Source organism: Acomys minous, assembly GCF_964271855.1.
Source record: "Acomys minous genome assembly, chromosome: 17".
NCBI classification, from domain to species: domain Eukaryota; kingdom Metazoa; phylum Chordata; class Mammalia; order Rodentia; family Muridae; genus Acomys; species Acomys minous.
Genome location: NC_140500.1, coordinates 53,511,864 through 53,532,256, shown reverse-complemented (window position 1 = coordinate 53,532,256; position 20,393 = coordinate 53,511,864). Strand labels below are relative to the sequence as shown.

Sequence of the window (20,393 nt, the reverse complement as noted above, 5' to 3'; positions counted from 1 at the left end):
AAACAATCAAAGATCTGAATGAGAGACAGACAGCTCTAAAACTCTCAGATAAATCACAGGAGTGATGTGAGTTAGGCCATGATTTCTTACACCGCACTAAAATGCAAAGGATAAAATAAAAATCAGTAAACAAGACCTTATCACAAGGAGAAACTTTTGCATATCAAAAAAGATCATCAAAAAAGTGGGAAGAGCCAGGGATGGTGGCACATGCCTTTAACCCCAGCACTTAAGGCAGGTGGATCTCTGTGAGTTCCAGGCCAGCCAGGTTTATATAGAGAGATTCTATCTCAAACTACCCTCCCCCAAAGTGAAAAGATGCGCATTCACAGGAAAAAAATAACTGTGAGCCTTGTAACCACTGTGAAGTGCTTATATTTGGAGCATAAAGAAAATTAATGACCCAACAAGATGATAGAATAAAAAACAAGATCAAGATTGGAGAAATACTTCACTCACAGAGATAATATGATGCCTGTGAATGTAAGAAAAGACCCCCAGCAGCACTGGTTGCAGATAACACGCAAATCACAGCTACAGAGGGCAGCCCTTCACACCAAAGAGGATGCTGGGATTGCTGTGTATGACAGCTAATGTTGGAGAAGGCACAAAGCACACCCTCAATGGCACAGAATGGTGGGGAGAGGGACTTCTGCTTTGGAGAACAGCTTGCCTATTTCTTTTCATGCAACCCAGGACTACACCAATAGTTAGCTGTTTGAGAAATGGAAGTCCGGGTCCACATCCACGTGCCAGCAAAACTCCACAGCACTGTCACTGCCCAAAGTACCCAACCACTAGTGTCCATCTTCTAGGACCAGGCAAGCCAGAAATGAACAATAGACTGTTACTCAGCAACACATGGAAATAAAGTGCAGACATGTGTGTTCACGCACACATACACACACAATGAAAAAAGCTTCAAATTAATTAGTTCAAAACAATATACTTCAAAATAATTAAATATAATATTACTCAAAATAATATAGTTCAAAATAATTAAATATAATATTGCTCAAAATAATTAATTCAAGCCAGATGTGGTAGCACATGCCTTTAACCCCAGCACTCAGGGAGGCAGAAGCAGGAGGATCATTGTGAGTTCAAGGTCCACCAGGGTTACAGAGAAACCCTGTATGGAAACATCCTCCCCCCAAAATACCCAAGCCAGGTGTGGTGGTGCATGTCTGTAATCCTAGTACTCAAGGAGGCAGAGGCAGGTGGATCTCTGAGTTTAAGCCAGTCTGGTCTACAAAGTAAGTCCAGGACAGTCAAGGCTACACAGAGAAACCCTGTCTTGAAGAACCAAAATCAAAAGGAAAACAAAACAAAAGTAAGTCAAAATTCTTAAAGAATTCAAGGGTAAAAAAACAAACAAATAAACAACCCCCCCAAACAACAACAACAACAACAAACAACTTGGTAAAATCCGTGTGTTGCTGGATTTAAATCTGGTGATGAGCAAAGGTCCTGGGGTGGGGGTGGGGACTCAGCTTATCACTCCACTTGTCTGATAGGTCCTTAGGAGACATGGTCAGAGGTCATTGTGGTGATACACTTATGGCTGCCACAGCTTGCATTCATTCTTCCACTTAGAGAATATTTGAGAGCCTTCTGTGTGCAGGGAATTCGTAACATCCCCCCTCCCCCTGCCAAAACACATACACATTCTGCCGTGCCCTTCTGATGCTAAGATGCAGCCTAGTCTGGAAGGTTGGGTAGCAGGAACAGAACATGGGCACCCCACAGCAGCACCTTGCCCCAGGCCAACACCAGCCCACTCTTCTGCATAGTAGTGACTCTTCTCATCTCTGCCCCATGGCCCAAGATTATAAGGAAGTCAGATTTTTGTAGACCTCTTCCAGTTGTTGAGCCTTGGGACCACACACCTAGTGAGGGCCTTTGGTAATTTGTTTCTGGTTTATTTCCCAAAGGAGCACAAGGTAGAAATGCAGTTCCCTTTGTGACAGCACCAAGAGGTGGAAAGGACCTTTGACATTTGGTATGGGAGGATAGCTCTAGGAAGAGGCTAACGTTCACACGGGGCTGTGGTTATCAGAAATCAGCTTGTGCTTTGTAGAGCGAGGTCCTTGGCCTTTCTGCACTCCGGCCAACTCCCTATCCACTTGTCCACCACACTGTGACCAAACTGAGGCCCTTACCAGACACTGGCCTCAGGATGCTTGGATCTTCTACCACTAGAATTCTGAACTAAATAAGCCTCTTTTCTCAAACAAACACCCCCCTTTTCTTTATAAAGTATCTCATTTCGGCTATTTGGTTATACCGATCCAAACAAAGGCACTGCACAGGGAGAGCACGTGCACAGGACCATCTTCTGGCCAGCAAAGCTGAGAACCGTGCCTGTGAGAGCGAACACAGAGGTAGCTGGGCCACCAGTTAAGGGCTGAGAGATGAGGTGTGACATCATGTGGCAGGGCAGGGTTGGGCAGTGGTGGGAGAGGACCCCTCACCCTCCTCCCTGCACAAAGCACAGTGCAGGGCCTCAGTTCTGACCTCCCAAGGACCCCACCGGGCCTCTCCCCTACCACACAACTGATGCTTCTCAGAGCTTCCAGCTCCTGGAGGTTTTGGGGATTCCCAAGCTGCTGGGAGTCTTGACTTATTTTAAGGGACCTTGCATCCCATATGTAGAGGCAACACTGTGGCAGACCAAACAAACACTGCTTTTCACATGCTGACATCCTTCAAACCCAAACACGCCCGCTGCCTTGCCAGCTGCAGTCTCCCTAAACTGGGTCCTCAGTTAAGCTCTATGTGGGAGAGGAGGGGGCATCTCACAGTTTCTTATGAAGAGCAGTCAAATGCCCTTCCTGGAAAAGTCTGGCAGGCAGATGGAGGCCTACTTGCTCCACTGCAGGGCAGTAAAGAATCAAAGGGAAGGTTTGCTGTGGTGGGTGAGGCCAGACATCCAGGATGGGTGGTGAGAGGCTGCAGCTGAGGCACTGGAACCCTGAGGAATTTGGGAACCTGGTACCCAACTTGCCCCCAGCAAACCCAGCATCTCTTTAGTCAGTGCCCAGCCCAGGTGGTCACTGGCTAAGTGGCCAGAGCTGACATTCCATGCCACACCTTCCTTCTCCCTCTACCTCTCAGCACGTGACCCAGAAACAGAGGTTTTAATTTAATTTCATTTAAATATCAACATAGGACTACCCAGTAGCTGAGCTGAAGAAACTGAGGAGTGAAGAGGCCTGGAGATAAATGGCTGTTAAATGTTGTACTCACCCCAATGGGAGCCTGGGGTCCCCTCCTCCCGGCAGAAGCTGTAGTACCTGGCACTGACACACCCCAGCAGATTCGCCATGCTGCTGTGTGGAACAGCACACAGCATGGATGTGCTAAGATTTGGGTGACTGAAGTGTAATCTCACCAGATTAAGACTTAGTTTTGGAACAATGGCTTTCCTTAACCCATGTGACATGAGGCTCTAACAACATCCTACTGAAAGGAGTTCCATGACTGTAAATTATGGCCACAGATTCTCCCTCCTGGCACCCATGTCTCCCCATGGTGGGAGCTGACCTCTCCTGCAATCCAGAGGTGGGGCCAAGTTCTAGAATGTGGTAGAAGTTCTAGTCTTGACAGATCCATGGGCTCTTACCAGGATCTTGTAGCATATACTTCTCTGCATGCTGCCCTATGGCTGTAGATTCAGAAGGTAGAGACTGGTTTGCCTTTAGGAGACCACACAGAAGGGAATGGGGAGGGGGGCTGCCATGTAAAGGGGCTCATTTGCCACTGAGAGGCCATGTGGAAGGCAACAAGGAAAAAAGTCTTAGATGCCTTAGACTTAGACTTAGTGATGACAGTTCTGAGTAAAACAAAACTCCTACCACTCCCAACAAACACAAACTGCTCCATACTCCTAAAACTATGTTGAAGCCCAGGGCACATCTTATTGGTAGAACATTTACTGAGCATGGACATGACTCCAGTGCCACCAAAAGTACCCCCCCCCCAAAAGCATGGGGTAGGGTAGGGTGCATCCTACCCTACTTCACCCTCCCTCACCCAGAAGCAAAGGATTCTTTTATGGACTGTCTTCCAGCCCCAAGGAGTCCCACTCTCTACCTGTTGTTTGCCTTTCCCCTCCCCATCCTATGTTAGCCACCATGGCTTCCAGTGCCTTCCACCTCATGTTCCTAAGCAAGACTCTCGGCTTTGGTCTGGTGGATGGCTTCCACCTGCCTCCTTGGCCTGTGGCTGATGTTCTGGGAACTTACCCCAGGACTCAGCCCTTTCATTTTCTGGTGAATATCAATATTGGCTCTCTATAAGCCCTTTTATGGCAGAGACCCTTCTTTCATCTCAATAGGGATCCAAAAGTTTGGGCTGGAAGACACTATCCTTTGGCAGATATGAGAGTTTGGGGGTCTCCTGACTTCTAACCTATCTGTCTTTCCTGGGAGACCAGCAGAAACTGGCAGATCCCCTAACACACAGATCCCACATCACAGACCACTGCTGTTTCAAGCCATAGCAGCACACAGCCTGTTACATAGCAGCAATTAGCACCTGAGAATTCACCACTGACTTCCTGTGGTACCCAGGCCAGGGCACCTGTTTGTAGAACTGAGACACAACCCCCAGGAAACTCAGGACTTTTCAGATAGACAATAGACCCACACAGCAAGAAAGTGCTGAGGAAAATGTTAGGGTTGTGCTCTGAGTTTCTGGTGGGCAGCAGCCTCATGGGCCAGATTCTCCTGGAGCCTCCTAAGTAAATGACACAGCTCCTGTCTTAATGAGAATCTTTTGTCCACCTCATAGGTGAAGAAACAGTCCGAGAGGCAGGAGACCCTGTCCACAGTCATCCTTGCAAGGGTTAGGCCTTTCTGGTCTTCCCTGAAAGGGCAGACATTCCTCCAGTTCACAGCTGTGCACACAAAAAGAGGCCAGAAGAGGTGAGGGATAGTGTATCATCACACCCAGGTTTCTGATGTACTGAGCTTGCCGGGGATGCTGACTACTGTGGAGAAGACTGGAGAGCTGCTAGCAAAAGGGTGTGGGGGTCATCTGGCAGATCAGAGGGGAACCAGCACTGGGCCAACTCTCAGAAGTTGTACCATTGTGATAATGCAGATGCGGGAGAGGGTGGAATGGCCAGCTGTTGTCTGAGGGTAGGGGTGAAAACAATGAGCTTGGCTTCCAAGAAGATAGAAAATACTGGAGTCTCTTTAAGTTGGTGTTTGAGTCACACACCCTCAAAGGCAAAGAAAAAAAATCAGTTCTAAATTCCAATTCTGATGCTGCTACTTTGCAGAAATTAGAAAAGAATTCTGTCAGCACACCTGGCTGCCTCAGTTTCCCTAGCTGCAAGATAAGGTCATAGCCAGTACTGGCAGTGTGGGCCTGTAGTTGAAGAATTACAAGTCCAAGACCAGAATGGGCTACAAAAAGAGTTCAAGGCCAGTCTCAATACATCAGTGAGAGCACTTGCCAAGAATACATGAGGCCCTAAATTCAACCCCCCCCCACTACTGAAACAACAACAACAACCAAACAGCAATAAAAAAATGAGACTTACACCCCTGCTTGCAGGATTTGCTGTGATAAATCAATGAGGCTTTTTTTTTTTTCAGTTTTGGCCTTAAACTCAAAGCAATTCTCCTGCCTCAGCTTCCAAAGAACTTGGTGAGCCATCAATGCCCAGGACCTCAGTGAAGTTGTGCTCTGCACTAATCCTTAAACAGATGAGAACTCAATGCAGGACGCAGAGTGGAGTGGCACTTGCCAGCTCTAGCCCTTCTAGCTATGGACAAGGCTGAGGGAGAAGGTGGTTTGAGGGCAGAAAAAAAGGGGGAGAGGAAAAGGAGAAAGTCAGGAACAGAAAAGAGCCCGGCCTGATGGTGTAGGGAGGGCAAAAGGGCTGCCAAGAACTCGAGGTCATGTGGCTCAGTGGTAGAATGCTCACCTATCACGCCTAAGGGCCTGGGTTCTACTTTCAACACTGCTAAAAAACAAAAACAAAAACAAAAAACAAAAAACAAATACAACACCCCTCCCCCCAAAAAACCCTGAAAACTGAAAACAAAAGCTAATACCCCAGGTTCTCTACACCCTGCCAGGAGGCCCCTTGCCCCTGCCCTGCCCCTGCCCTGCCCTCCTCCCTAGTGGCCCAGCGGGTGGAGTTCGCCCTTATCTCTGCTAGGTCTCTGTAGGCAGATGAAGCAACAAGATTGGAGCTGAGGCTGGGCTGCATGCCGTTCCCTGTTCTGGGGCCCCCGCCCCTGACCTCATCCTTTTGGCTTGGGACTCATCATGCTCTGCTTGTTATAAGTACTCAGCTTGCTCCCCCCACCCCACCCCCAAAAACCCTCACAGGACCCTCTAACAAAATGGACCCTCAACTTTCCTAATTCTGCGATCTTTTGATCAACTGTGGTCGTGTTGTGGTGAGCCCCAACCATAAAATTATTTTCATTGCCACTTCATAACTGTAATGTTGCTACTGTTAAAAATTGTTATGTAGAGGTTTATGTTTTCCTGTGGTCTTAGGTGACCCCTGAAAAAGGGTTATTCGCTCCTTAAGGGGTTGAGACCCATGGGTTGAGAAACTCTGCTATGCTTGATGGGAGAATGGCTGGGAGGCTTCTCAAAACCCGTTTAGCCCTGGCTTCTTGGGATGTATCCTAGGAAAGCTAGCTGGGAACAGACTCTGTAGTCTGCAAACCCTGCCAATTCTGTCCAGTAGAAGAGTAAGTGAAATCCTTCCTGGAAGGCCATATTTTGCCACGTTAGCGGACAGCACAGGGCTCCATCTTTAGGTCTTTGTATGGACTCTGGTTCCTATCTGTCTTACTTGAGGCCAAGGGAATTCTCCTTTTCCTCAACATAAAGGTAGCCAAACAGGCCCCCTTAGCATGTGCAGGTGTGACACTGCCTTGGGAAGGGTTGGACTCTTCTTTCACAGGCTGGATCCAGCCGCATCCACGGCATCCAAGAGGAACCTGAACTCATGAAGAAGATTCTAGTACTTCAGGTCTGGGTTTTCTTGTTGGACAACAAATGCCCAGCATTTCTGACACAAACTCCTTCTCAAATCTAGTCAGTCTTCTCAGACCAGTTCTCAACATGTCCAGCAGACCTTACATGCCAAAAAGTCCCACATGATGTTACCACAAAGAAGGGGTAAAAAAGAGCCCACAGTACCTGGGACACACAGGCTGCCCAGCCACAGCCATGACTCTTGCTATACTGCAGGAGGCCAGCATTAGGAAGGAATTGTGACCTGTCTTGGGCACGTGACCTGGAACTAGAGCTGGGTCAGGTGACTTCTGGAGTCTAAGTTTGACTCCAGGGGTGCTTATGTGTTCTCAGGGATTCTGACATTAGGATGATCTCCACTGCCCTCATCACCTTCACTCTGGGGCTCCAGGCCCTGCTAGGCTACCTCCCTCTCTCTGAAGCTCGTCCTTTTCCAGCCTGTGCTAAGGCAACAAGGTGAGTGCTATCCAATGGTGGAGTGGCTCAGATTCTGTGCCCAGCCAGACATCACCCAAAAGAATGTAACTGGAAGTCTCCATCTGTCTGTCCTTACAGCCTGAATCCCCAGCTGGTCCTTCACCTGGTAGCCTCCTTCTTCCTGGCCTCAGGTTCCCTGTGAGCATCTAGAGGCCATTTAAAACCACACTGCCCCATCTCACTCTGTGGTCTGTTTCCTGAGCCCCAGACATTGCAGGAGGAAGGAGTTCCAATGTCGATCCCTCACCACTCTGGGCAATGCCCAGCACACAGAGAGCACTTAGGAGATATTAGCTGCCCATATTGTTAGCCAGACAACTCACTCAGCCCAGCTCCTGGGGCAGGAAGGTGTCAGTGGGGAAAAGATGCTTAGGTGCCCAGCCTAGGCAAAGTCATCTCGGCCAGGCATTGGTTAGCCTTTCTCACCTATGCCAGGATGGTTATCAGGCCATTTCCAGATGAGCTAACCAAGGCCCAGAAATGCAGAATGACTGGCCAAAGACCACCCAGCTTGCTCAGGGCAGAGTGGAGTCTGGGCCAGTTTTCTAAGACCTACAGCTTTCTCTCACTCTGAGGCACAGAGGGTGTGACCCTTGGAGTCTACCACCCAAAGAAAGGAATCCTAAGTGCTTGAAGTCCCAGGCACTGGGCCAGAGTCTTCCCATGAGCCTCCTTTTCTGCTCTGGGAAGAAACACAGTTTAGTTTTGAAAATGCTAACCTAAGGCCTAGAGTGGCTCAGTAACTTTTTCTAGATCACACAGCGAGGCAGTAGACCATAGAGCAGTGGAACCCCCACCAACAGACTTCCCTGTGTGGTGACAGGAGAATGAAACACACCAAGGAAACTTCAGTTTCCCCTTGTGCACTGGGGGTGTGGGCAGGGTGACTGTTGACAGGACATGAGGTGATTAGGGAGGCAGGCCTGTCACACCTTCCACACAGGACTGAAAGAGGAAGTGAGGGAGTAGCTGTTTCCTCATCTCATCAGCCCCACCCTGCCCCAGCACCTGGTGGGTAGCACCTCTCTGGAACCAGTCCCATCCCCCCACTGGGAAACTCCCCCTGAAATGCCCCTGGTGCCATAGTCCAGTGATGCTGCAGCTTCTAAGTTGGGTGCTCAACCTGGCACCCTCCCCCAAGATTTCCACAAGGTGTAACAATCCAAAGGTCCACACAACCTGTATCTACAGATACTGTGGATTAGATAAAAAATATTTTATGTCCCTGAGAAGACAGTGGGTGAATCTGAAAAGCTTGAAACGTTACTGTGCCAAAATAGGGACCCTGAAAAAAAGACAACATTTACTTAGGAAATAAGTCAGCTTGCAGAAGAGGACTGGAAGCCTTTATCTGGGCTTTATAACCAACAGTGCATGTGGGAGAAAAGCCCAGAAAATACAAACAGGCGAGGCAGGACAATAAATAAAGGTCGTAATCAGGGCTCCTAAGCCCACTTCTATCCTCTGATCACTTTTCCTTTCTTAACCAGCTATTTCTATATCTACTTCTAACCACCCGCCCCTTGTGCAAATATTCCTGCTGTCAACACCACTTCCTTCCGGAACCTTCCAGAACTTCTTCCCAGGCACCCTGAAGAATTTTAGGCATCTACTTGGCTTCCCAGGAAGGGCTGTAACTTTAGGGCAAAAGGGCACTAGTTGCTTTCTTTTTTCCTCTCAGGTCCCTTTGTCTCACTGTCAAGAACATCCGGGAGGTGACATACTGGAAACTCTGCTTTCACTTCAGTGTTTGCCAAACATCAGGCCTGACCACTCACTACACAGGCCAAGTTGGTACCTATCTCAAGGCACTAGGCCTGAACCAGCTTCCCAGGGGCCTGAAGTCCAGGGTTGCAAAATGACAGCATTTAAAGACTTTAGTTCAAGCCAGGTGCGGTGGCGCACACCTTTAATCCCAGTGCTTGAGAGGCAGAGGCAGGTGGATCTTTGTGAGTTTGAGGCCAGCCTGGTCTATAGAGTGTGTCCAGGACAGCCAGAGCTGTTACGCAGAGAAACCCTGTCTCAAAAAACCAAAAATCAAAAAAAGGTCTTTAGTTCAAATTGAGACCCTGCCTCTTTTTGGGAGTTAATAATCCAGGTGTTTACTGAGCTGTTGTCATGGTATCACCCCTGACAGACCCCCTTGGTGTTATATAATCCTAACTTTGGGAGAGTTAACCTCATTTCCCAGATGAGGAAACAGGCTCCAAGAGGTATAGGGCCCAGGCTTGCCCACCCTCTGTGAAGTGGGTCTCAGCCATGGAACACACCTGCGTTCTTCCCATCATCCCCTCCCATCCCCCGATAGGAGCCAATACTAGGAAGCAATTCCTACACAGGATTCAAATACCCTGGTGCTCGAAAGCAAGTAGCAGCCCTTTGTCACTTGAGCCAAGGCCATTCACTTCACCCTTCAGCAGGCTTGGCTGGGACATGGTTGTCTCCAGGCCCTGGTTTCAGACCAACTGTGGCTGCCTTCGCTGCAGCTGTTGACAGAGGTTCTGCAGTTAGCCTGCTGGGAAGGTTATTTCGACACACTCCTTTCTGCGCATGATGACTTCCCTATGTGTCATCTTCATGGGTGACATCCCAGCAGCCACCTGATAACAGTCAAGGCCACAGAGCCTACCCAAAGCTTGAGCCCCGGCCAAATCCAGCCCTGCATCCAGACACAGCTGCCCATTTCCACAAAGGAGCGAGGAGCCTTCAGCAGTGGCCACATGACGCAACAAGGCAACTTATAGAGTGCTAGATATTGTCTTGCATGCAGTTGATGCCCACTGGATATTTGTTCTCTTTTCACAGCTGCAGCTGGAGCCCTCCCTCCCCTTACTCTCAAAGATGGGGCCTGAATCCATGGCCTGGTACCTGCCGGGCTAATGCTCTATCGTTACATAGCACCTGGGCCCAGGGCTCATTTTCACTCCCATGAGGGTTTAATAGTCCCACACCAGCTGTGGTACAGATGAAGCAGGGCTCCTGATTCAGCCCAGGCTGGCCAGCCCACCCTAAGATCTGACCAGACTCTAAGGAACCTGCTCCCTTGGTTCTCAATGGCCAGGCCAAGCCTCTTCCCCCACCGATTGAGTTAAAATATAACACAGTTGCTAACCTCCCCCCAGGAAACCCTTGGGGAGCCCCTGTGAAGAACTCTGATGTTCCTTCTCTGGCCTGCTAGCTCACCTCTTCCTCAGCCCTGACTGGCCTGTGTGGCAATTTCCTCTTTTTTTTTTTTTCCATCCCACCTCCCCAAGGGCACAGCAAAGAACCTCATGAGAATAAAGTGTGTTGTCACTGCAGCTGGCTTGTCACAGGGTGGTGACAGTGAATGGAAGGAGGTGGGGAGGTGGCTAAGGTTTTCTGAACACTTGCTATATGCCAGGGACCCCAGGTGATGATAGCCTGCCTCAGGGTGAACACAGTAGGTAAATATGGAAAACACCCAATCCAGCATCTGAGCCACTGGATCCTGCTGCTCCTGAAACAATCACTCTTTCACCTTTTAGTTTCTTCCACCTCTTTCTGTTTAAGGCTGTTTGGTTTAGACCTGTCCTCCCTTAGAAGTAACAAGGTCCTCATGGCAAGCTTAAGCCCAGGGATGTGGTTTGTAACAAGGTCATATAACCAATAAAATAGAAGAGCTGACACCCTGAGTCTGGGCTGCTAACCTGCAGCCTGACCACACCCCAGCACCCTACTTTGTGTGCCAGCTGGCACCCGCCTCAGTGCCCCACTTGCTGGACACAGCCTGGACTCACCTTCTACTTAGCCAGTCCTGCTACCTGTCCCGGAATTTCCGGAGTCATGCTGGTTTGAATTTGGGGCACAGGTTTGTTCAAAGCAGCCTAGCCCAGGACCCCCCAACCCCATACCTCTAACTGGATTCAGCAGCTAATGCCTCGCAGGTGCTTTCTCAAAGGCAATGTGGCTCCATCAAAAATAAAACTGACCCTACCATCCTGCCCTCCCTTGCCCGGTGCCACCTGCCTTCTCAAACCCACCACACTGCTATGTTTAGTTCTGTTTGAGGACCCTATGCCAGGTGAGAAACTGGTTAGGTCAAATTTATCACCTTTTGTGGTCTCACAGACAAGACAGTGCCTTAGCATTCAGTACATACCCAGTAAATGCTTAATATGTGATTTAATAAATGTAAACAAATAATGTACAAACAACTTTGCCTGGAGTCACAGTCACCAAGTGCTGAAAGGCTCTGGATCCAACTTGGCTAGCTCACAGATGACAGAAGGGTGAGGCAATTGTCTGAGTGCCCTGTGGGTACTTGGTTGTCCTAGCTCCTAGTCACATTTTTTCTGACTTGTGCTTGGAAGGTCTTTTGGATTGGACTGACATGGGACTTGGGCACAGAAGCCTGCATCCGGCTTGGGCCCTGGAGTCCCACAAAGGCTGTAAGGAAGAGCCTGACCATTGAGGGTCCTTGGCATCATCAGCAGGCTCTTGCTAGCTGGCTAAGCTCCAAGAGCTGCGAGGATATCCTTACTCCTTCAGCCCAGCTTCCACCATCCAGCCCGGATCTTCAGATGGGAGCCCAGCCACTGGCATATGGAAAAACAGACCCAACAACAGGGGAATGATGGAACATTCTCTCCTTTCCTGGCACCCAAACAGAAGACTGCACACAAGTGAAGGCCTAGAATCTTTCCAGATTTGCACTCTAGCTCCTGAACATTCCCCTAGCCAAATGACACCAGACAGATGTCCCCATGTCTCTGAGGGTGGTTTCACAGGTAACCAACACTGAAAGCCTCCCTTTCTGGGGTGTCCTGGGTCTGGATAGGATCAGGGAAGAGACGTAGATGAGCCCAGGTAGCCCCCACACCAAAATGTATTTCCCTGGGTACAGTACTACTCAGGGACTGTCCTCCAACACTCTCCCAGCCCTGGGATTGAGAACCTCAGGCTCTATCCTGGACTGGCTCAGAAAGAAATGAAGAAATGAAACAGGCTAAACTGCCTTTGGTCAGGTGGCTTCTGATTGGGGTGGAGGTGGGAACCATATGTGGCACCTGGAGAAAATACTCCAGGGTGTGGGTTGGGACTGCCCGAGGCAGGATCTTCCCAGCATGGATTTCCCCTAATAGGCAGGAACCCCAGATTGGGCCTGGCTGGGTCTCCTTCTGCCCCAAGACTCCAAACTATGCTCCGAGAGGTCAAGGAAAGGTGACAGTGGGGGCAGAAAGCACATTAGGCCACATACCAGAAGCCCTGAGCCACTGTGTCCTAAGGGACTCAGTTTACTCAGCTGTGGAGTAGGTGTGGCCAATGGCCTTTTCTCAGGAGGCTGTGAGGAACCTGTACACGCCTATAGACGGGTAGGCCAAGGGGGCCGTGTGTAGCTCCAGGCCCATGCTGGCCTAACGTCCCTGAAGTTCCCCAGCAGTTGATGTTGCCCTCTGGTAGTTGTGGGGAAGCACCTGGGGTTCCAGGGCCTGGTTGAGACTGTGTCTCTCAGGCAGAGAAAAGTAGTTACTCAAAACAGCTACTAGAAACAGGGTGAGCCTTCGAAAGAGGTCCTGACTGCTAACCCCATAGACTTCTGAGAGTCACCAGCCCCTCACAGGCTCCCAGAAGAGGCAAGTGGTACTCACGGTGTCACAGGGGAAGACTGGAGATCTCCCTGGAGCCAGTGTCTGGCCTGCCTCTTTGGGCCCTGGGGACGAAGGACCTTAGGCCCTCCCTACCAGGGGACCTCCCTACCACAGCCCTGACGTTTAACTTCCTCTCTGCTCAGCAAGCATCCAGGAAGCTCCGCCCAGGGTGAGGGGGCCAGCACCCTGGGGCCCACACCTACTTTGTACAAGATACTGCCCAGAGGGTTCCTTCAAGGCCTGGCTGGTTCAAACAGCCTCACTGGACAGACAATAAATAATGCAGCTGCTCACTGGCCAGCCTCCTGTGACCTATCGCGTTTCGGGACACTCGAGTTTCGGCCAGCCTGCTTTGTTCAGAATGCCAAACCCCGGCTGGGTTTCTGGCCACGTGGGTACTATGGTCCCACTGAGGGCCAGTTTGAGCCTGCCCGACAAAGGCTAAGTAAGGTGGCTATCCTTAAGAGAATGCCCTACTTACTTTGAAGCCAGCTCGGGCTAAGTGGGATGCAGTGGGGTGCCACTTTGCCAAGGCTGGGTGGCCATCCTCATCTTCTGGGGTCAGGAGGGTTCTCTGGGGCCCAGCCCCACTCAAGGCCACACTGGCGAGTCCTCTCCATTGCTTCAGCTAACTGTGCCCACTTCCTTGAGGCCACATCCAGGCCTAGCATCCAGGAAGCTTTCACTTCACACCACAACCCCCATATTCCCACTCCAGTGGGGAATGCAGTTGTTCCTGTCTGAATTCTCACTGTTGCCATCTGCAGCCTTCACTGCCTCTCTTGAGTGACAGTGTCACCTATCTCGACAATGGCCATCATCTCCTTATTGCTATCTGCCTCCCGCCCTGCAGTGATCTCATTTCTTCATGGAAGAGTGATTGTCTAGAAAACCCCATGAATTGTCTCTCCAACCCCAAAATATACATGTCCTCCATAGGGGCTGGCCCTGCCCACTTCTTTCCTTACTCCTCCTTGACTGCCTGGCTTCCAACTACATCTGCAAACATACAGGTGGCTTGAGCCTCAGGGCCACTGTACTTGCTGTGCCCTCTGCCCAAAGGTCTTCTTCAGTTCACTCACTTGGTCAAGCTCCATTCAAGGCCACCTGCTCAGACCAATATTCTCTTTTTCCCCCCACTTCATTTTGTAGAAGGCATTTTATTCAGTGGCAATTCCTGTGTCATGTAATTCACCCGGTTAAAGTGAGCCAATGGATGCTTCAGAATCTTCCTGCTTGTCACCACATCCTGGTTCAGACTGACCTTCCTTCCACAACAAGCCCATACCTGCTTCTCTGAGCCTCTCCATGGCCAGGGCAGCCCCCACTCTGCTTTCTGTCTCTGTAGACATGTCTGTTCTAGAAACTTCTATGCATGGAGTCAGCCAGCATGTGGCCTTTGTGATGGGCCTCTTTCACTTGGCACATCTTTCCAGGGTCAGCCAGGCTGTAGCTAGGGATGAGATTTCACTCCTTCTATGGCCAGAGGCATTTCACTGTGTAGGCCTGCCACATCTTGGGTCCATTTATCCTGACAGAAGCCCTAACGAGGATTTCCTGGCTGGCTCGATTGTCACTGTCACTCCCCCACTTTTGCATTCTTGGTAGTGACCCTCCTCCCTATCTGATGACATCTTCACTTGTCTGTTTCCTGTCTCTCCCACTTGTCTGCTCCTTGAGGCCTGGCTGTTCCACCTTGCTCACTGCTACAGTCAAGCTCCTGGCATGCACTGAGCTGGCACATAGTGGGTACTCAGCAAATGCTCTGTATGGAAAGAAGGGGCACCCCCACATGCAGTGGCTGCTCCTGGCCTCCCCAGTGGTACACTCTGGGAATAACGGCCACCTAATATGGCCTTGGGCAAAGGAAAAAAGGTTGACTTCAGGCCCCAGTGGGTCCTCTGCAGAGTGAACAGTGGCCTTCTTAGAGTAATGTTGGCTGTTGTTTCCTGTGAGAACCTCTCCTGAGGTGCTGGTCTGGTGCCATGGCTTAGAGGGGATTGCACTTGTGTACTGAGATTCATTAGGACCTATCTTGGAACACAGCCCTAAAATCCAGGGGGTTCCAAGCCAGCATGGGCTATGAAGTAAGTGTATGTCTCAAAACTAAAGACAAAGCAGAGAAGTAGAGAGTGGAACATTGCAGCACAGGGGGACCTGCAAGGCTGAACCCAGGGAACAATGGAGGGTAAGTACCATGGGGGCAGCACCCAGAGGGGGAAAGGAGAAGGTGGCTTCACTCGGCCTCCAGTCTCCTCTCCTGCCCCACACTGAGCTCTATGTCCTGCTCAGGGGCACAGGACTGCCTAATCTGTATCTAGGAAGGGAGGAGTTAGGGGAATTCTGGCCAGTGTGGGCTCAGCAGGCTGGATCAGCAGGTAGGCTGGGATCCATAGTGCAGAGCCAACCACCCCGCAAGGAGAAGGAGCACAACAGCAAGGCAGGAGGAGGCTCCAAGTGGGAAAGAGATTCCCTTTGTCATTGGTTCCTTGGGCAAGCATAGGGCAGGATGGGAAGAGCACAGGCTCAGGGCCTCCTGTGGGGGGCACCAGATGGCTGATTGTCCAGAGAGCTCCTGGGATGCTTTCAGGGCCTAGGTGCCATCTGCTCCCAGCCCTTCTGGCCAGAGACAGCTGTAGCAGGAGGGGAGATGGGCCTACAAGGCTCAGGGCACGTCTACTCCTCTGAGCCTACCCTAGTCAGCACTTGTGTGCCCAGAGGCAGCCTGGCCTAGACGATGTGACTGCATTTTGGGCTCTCATGGGACAAATTCATCTTTCTCTCCCAGATATACTAATATGTGTCATTCATTCTTGAGCTTGATGGAGACTGAGGATTCAGTCTGATGGGAGACAGGGTGAGAATAATAAGGTCTTTGGGGAACTGGCTGAGTGTGCTAGTTTGCTTTCTGTTGTTGTAATAAAAACATTCTGACCAAAAGCAACGTGAAGGAACTAAAGGGGTTATTTGGGATACACTTCTATGTCACTTTCTATCAATGGGAGAAGTCGAGGTGGGAACTCAAGTGGAGGCAAGAACTAAAGCCGAGACCGTGGAGGAACACTGCTTACTGGTTTGTTCGCACTGGCTTGCTCAGCTACTTTCCTTACACAGCTCAGGCCCACCTTCCTGGGGGTGACACTGACCCCCCCCCCACAGGAGGGCTGGGCCCTCCTGTGTCAATTAGCAATAAAGGAAATGTTCCACGGACATGAGCACAGGCCAGTTCGACCTGGGCAATACTTTAGTTGAGGTTCCCTCTTCCCAAGTGACTCTACATTTATGTTGACAGCTAAAGCTAAACACACTACTAAAGATATGGCCTGATGGGAAACATACTGAAGATATGGCCCGTGGGAGACAGGCTGGGGATGCAACCTTATGTGGACAAACCCAGGTGAGGTATAGGGCAAGGGTGACCCACAGAGAAAGGGGGAGGGATTAAGCACTTGCTGAAGGACACTTACAGTACTAATGTCACCAGATGAAGCTCATTGGTGAAGCAACTTGGAGTTAAAGTTGTCAACAAAACAAAACAAAACAAACAAACAAAACACCCCCCAAAAAACCACCACCACCGCAACCACCAAAAAAACCTGACAACTGATAGCTACAGGTACCTTTTCACTTGGGCCAGCTTCTTGCAGGCATCCTGTCACTGGCTTCCAAATGTCTTCAAAGTGATTTTCACAAGGCTAAGCCAAGTTTCTAAGTCAAGTGAGCCCCTCCTGAGCCTGTGTTCCCTCCTCTTCTTCTTTGCCCACTGCCTCAGCTACCACGGAGACTCAAGGAAAGGAGGGGAGGGGAAGGGAGGAGTCACACCTATTTGCTCCACTGGCACCGTCTACCAGAGAGAGCCCGTTGCTAATCTTGCCCTGGAGCCTGGCTCAGTTTGCTCCCCTCCCTGGGTATGGAAACAGCCTAGCAAAGTCCAGCAACAGTTAAAGATTCATCTTTTAAGTGTTGAGGCATTGGACCCAGATGGCCCTGTACCCCCTGCTGTCCTGCCTAGGAGCCAATAGGAGCCAGCATGGTCCCCACAGAGACCTTGTCTTGGAGCCTTCGATCCCCTTGGCAGGGAACCAGGGCCGGCAGCAGTAACAGCTCTATGTACACCTCACGCTTTTCCAGATGTGAGTGGGACTCAGCCAGGGATGACGGGCTCATGCGGAGGGAAATCTGAAGACGCAAGTGGAAAAGTATGTGCTGTCCCATCACAACCCTTCAATTTGTCCTCCAGCATCTGCCAGTTCTGCCCCACCACAGATTTGTGGATTTGGGTCTCCCCTGGTAATCTGGGGTTGGGATTGCCCCAGAGCCTGCTTGGGCTGGCTCACCTCGTATCTGGCTCTGGGGAGTGGCCTCACTTTCTGGGGGAAGGGGAGGGAGGGATATGGAAAGAATACACTATTCCTGAATAACCCCCTAGCCTCACTCCACCCCACCCCCAGCCCATCCTCCTCAGCTAAGCACAGGACACATGGTACCTATGGGGGCTGAGTGTAGGACTGGGCATGCCAGAGCAGATCACAGTGCCCACCCCCAGTCCAAGCTGCTCTTCCATCACCAATGGGAAAATGACCACCCATCAGGGTTAACTATCAGTGGCCACAAGCACTTCCTACCTTCCCACAGAGTTCTACATTATTCCCATTCTGTGGGTGAGGAGATTGAGGCACAGAGCGACTACTTGTACAAACAGCTACTCAGAAGTGCAAGGCACAGGGCCATCCTCATGCTGGCCCACTACATTTTCAAACAAGTCCTGAGTATCCTCCAGTGAGCCAACCCCTAGAAACCCCAGGAGAGAACAAAGCAGGAAAGCCTACTGCAGCTGGTGCAGCCAGAACACTGGGCACTTGATCGGGCCCTGTCTCAGCCCTGCCTGGCCTGGCCTCTGAGCTACCCACCCAGGAAGTCCACCATAGACCAAAGCAGGGGAAGGTGGCCAGTGACTCACTCTGGGACTGGACTCTGTCTCTCCGTTCCCACAACCAGTTGGCATCCTTGTCCAAGCAGAATGCCTCTCACTGTTGGCCTGGAAATGATAAATCTGTCTGGGCCCAAGGCCCACCATCCAGGGCTCTAGACAAGTCTTGCCTTGTAGCAGAGCAACTGTGGCTACTGTACATGTGCTTCTTATTAAAGTGGGAGTGAACTGTGCAGCAGCATTTCCCTTTCCCATGGGCTTCTAGGGAGCTCAGCAGGTTTTACCTCAGCTGAAGTACCCCCAGGTACCTGAATACCTTTTTTGTCCATTATTAACTGCCATCATCATTATCAACATGACATCTTATTCTGAATTATGCTCTTTTTTAACTAACTAGTGTTTCCTATATGATAGCACAAATACTTTGTGGAGGAAAGAAGGCAGAAAGGTAGAAAAGAAGGGGAAAGAAGAAACAGAAGAAGGAAGGGAAAAGAGGAAAAGAGGAGAATGGGAGGAGGATTTTGTACAGTTGATATACCAGACAGTGAGCCTGGAAAGAGAAAGGGCCCTTTACTCCTTTATTCTTTATAAAACATTCTCTTTAAGGAAGATGCGCACTGATAGGAAGTATTCAAAACTCCAAGGCATATCCCCACTGGGTGGCGCTTCTAGGTCCTCCTGCATGCAAATTACAGACCCTCTGGTTCCATCCTCAGAGGACACAGCCCAGCCTTGCCTAAGATCCTGTGTCTTCCTCCCTCCTGCTCCAGCCAGGTTCTATCAGATGCGGCAGAAGGTGGAGCCAAGCCCAGGCATTCCACCCTCTGCCCAGGTGAACCCTGTCCCTAGGCTCTCTCTCCGGGGGTTCTTAAAACTCTGCTCTACCTTCCTCTACCTTTCTAAACAGGGACACTTTCCAGGCGGTTCTGAGGAGATAGGGTGATGGATGTAAAAGGCAGCTGCAGGTGATTACACTTGATACTAGCTGGCAGCTGCTGGCACTTGGGGCTGGGTCACATTTAATCCTCACACCAATCCTAATAGCCTCTCCAGACAGGATGATTTACCTGAGAGGTTGAGTCAGTGTGCACATAGGTCTAAGATTGACACCGGCAGCCTTGCACCTGATTCTGGACTTTGCTCCTTGCCATGGGGTAACTGACATGGAAGGTAGAGAAACTATCGTCCACTACACATTGGGGGAGAGAGTACCATCCCTGTTTCCCCACACTTAACAGGCTGGGAGTGGGGGGCACCCAAGTCCCACTTCAAAGCCAGTGGTTGTTATGCAACAAGTGCTTCCTGTTCACTGTACCCCCAGTGGCCTTCCCAAGGCGGCAGCCGCCAGCCCTGATAGTTGGTCCACTCTCCTTCCTGCCTCCCTCCTTACCACTAGACTCCACATTTATCTGGAGGATGACAGCCAGATTCAGCCTTTCCTGTCATCCATTCCTGCTCCTTCCTGAACCTCCAAGCCACACAGGTTCCCTCACCTGGCCCACTTAGGGCAAAGCCGCCTCCACACCCTGTCCCTGGTACCTGAGGGTCCTCACGGAGATGCAGTACTTCCACATGAGGCCCCACACAGCACCACCATCACCTTTCATGCCTGGATCAGCGAGGTGCAGTGTCTGAGGGGCTTTGGCACTGCCCTGGACCCTGGGCCTCCTCCCAGTGAGGGGTTGGCTCTTGTCTTGGGCTCTCAGGTCACTTCTTTCTTCATGACGATGAAAAACAAAAGGTCCAAAGACGGGGAGAAGGGAGGCCCTGACTCCCTCAGGTCACTGCAGGTTCCTGACAGGCGCGATCCCAGGCTGGCCTCTGTTGCTGCTGGAGGACTCAGCTCCAGACCCTGGCGGCTGAGCGGCCCTCACACTCCAGACCCTGTGGCTTCAGCACAACCTTGCCTGCTGCCTGCCAAGAGACAGGGGTGGCGGAGGGCCAGGGGAGCAGTGAGTCACTGGGGCGGGACAGAGGGGGCGTCCACTGTGAGGGAAAGTGGGGGCTCTGACAGCCTAGGGGCCGCCCTGTTCATCCAGAGGCCAGGGTGGGACTGGAGAGGCAATGCTGAGGGAGGGAGGTTGTGGAGGCGAGGGCGGGCCCACATCCTCCACCAGTCCCCAGAGGCCTAAACCCAACACCGCCCCGTGGCTACAGCCCTGCCTGCACAACGACGGAGAAGGGTCTGCTCTGCTGCTGGCTCCGGAAGAAGCCTGGATAGAGAGGAAAAGAAATCCAAACTGGGACTGTGTCTCAGGATAGCAGTCTGCTCACAGGGATTCCACTGGACCCTGAGAGTTTCCAGCTCCTGTCGGGCTATCCTTTGTTATGTGTCACTCACTGGCTGTGTCTTCTCCTCTCTGGCC

General features: G+C 50.9%; 1 protein-coding gene across 12 annotated transcripts in view; it reads right to left on the bottom strand.

Moving 5' to 3' along the window:
* Positions 1 to 20,393, bottom strand: part of IQSEC1 (IQ motif and Sec7 domain ArfGEF 1) — a 337,559-nt gene that overhangs the window by 86,367 nt on the left and 230,799 nt on the right. The window contains exon 1 of one of the 12 annotated variants that reach the window (XM_084765772.1): positions 19,567 to 19,947. The exons of 10 other annotated variants lie outside the window; for them this stretch is intronic. In XM_084765772.1, coding sequence (XP_084621898.1) covers positions 19,567 to 19,634 — 68 coding nt within the window. In that variant the 5' untranslated portion in view covers positions 19,635 to 19,947. Of the gene's footprint in view, positions 1 to 19,566; positions 19,948 to 20,393 lie in introns of those variants that run through there. One more of the 12 variants, XM_084765766.1, reaches the window with a different exon arrangement.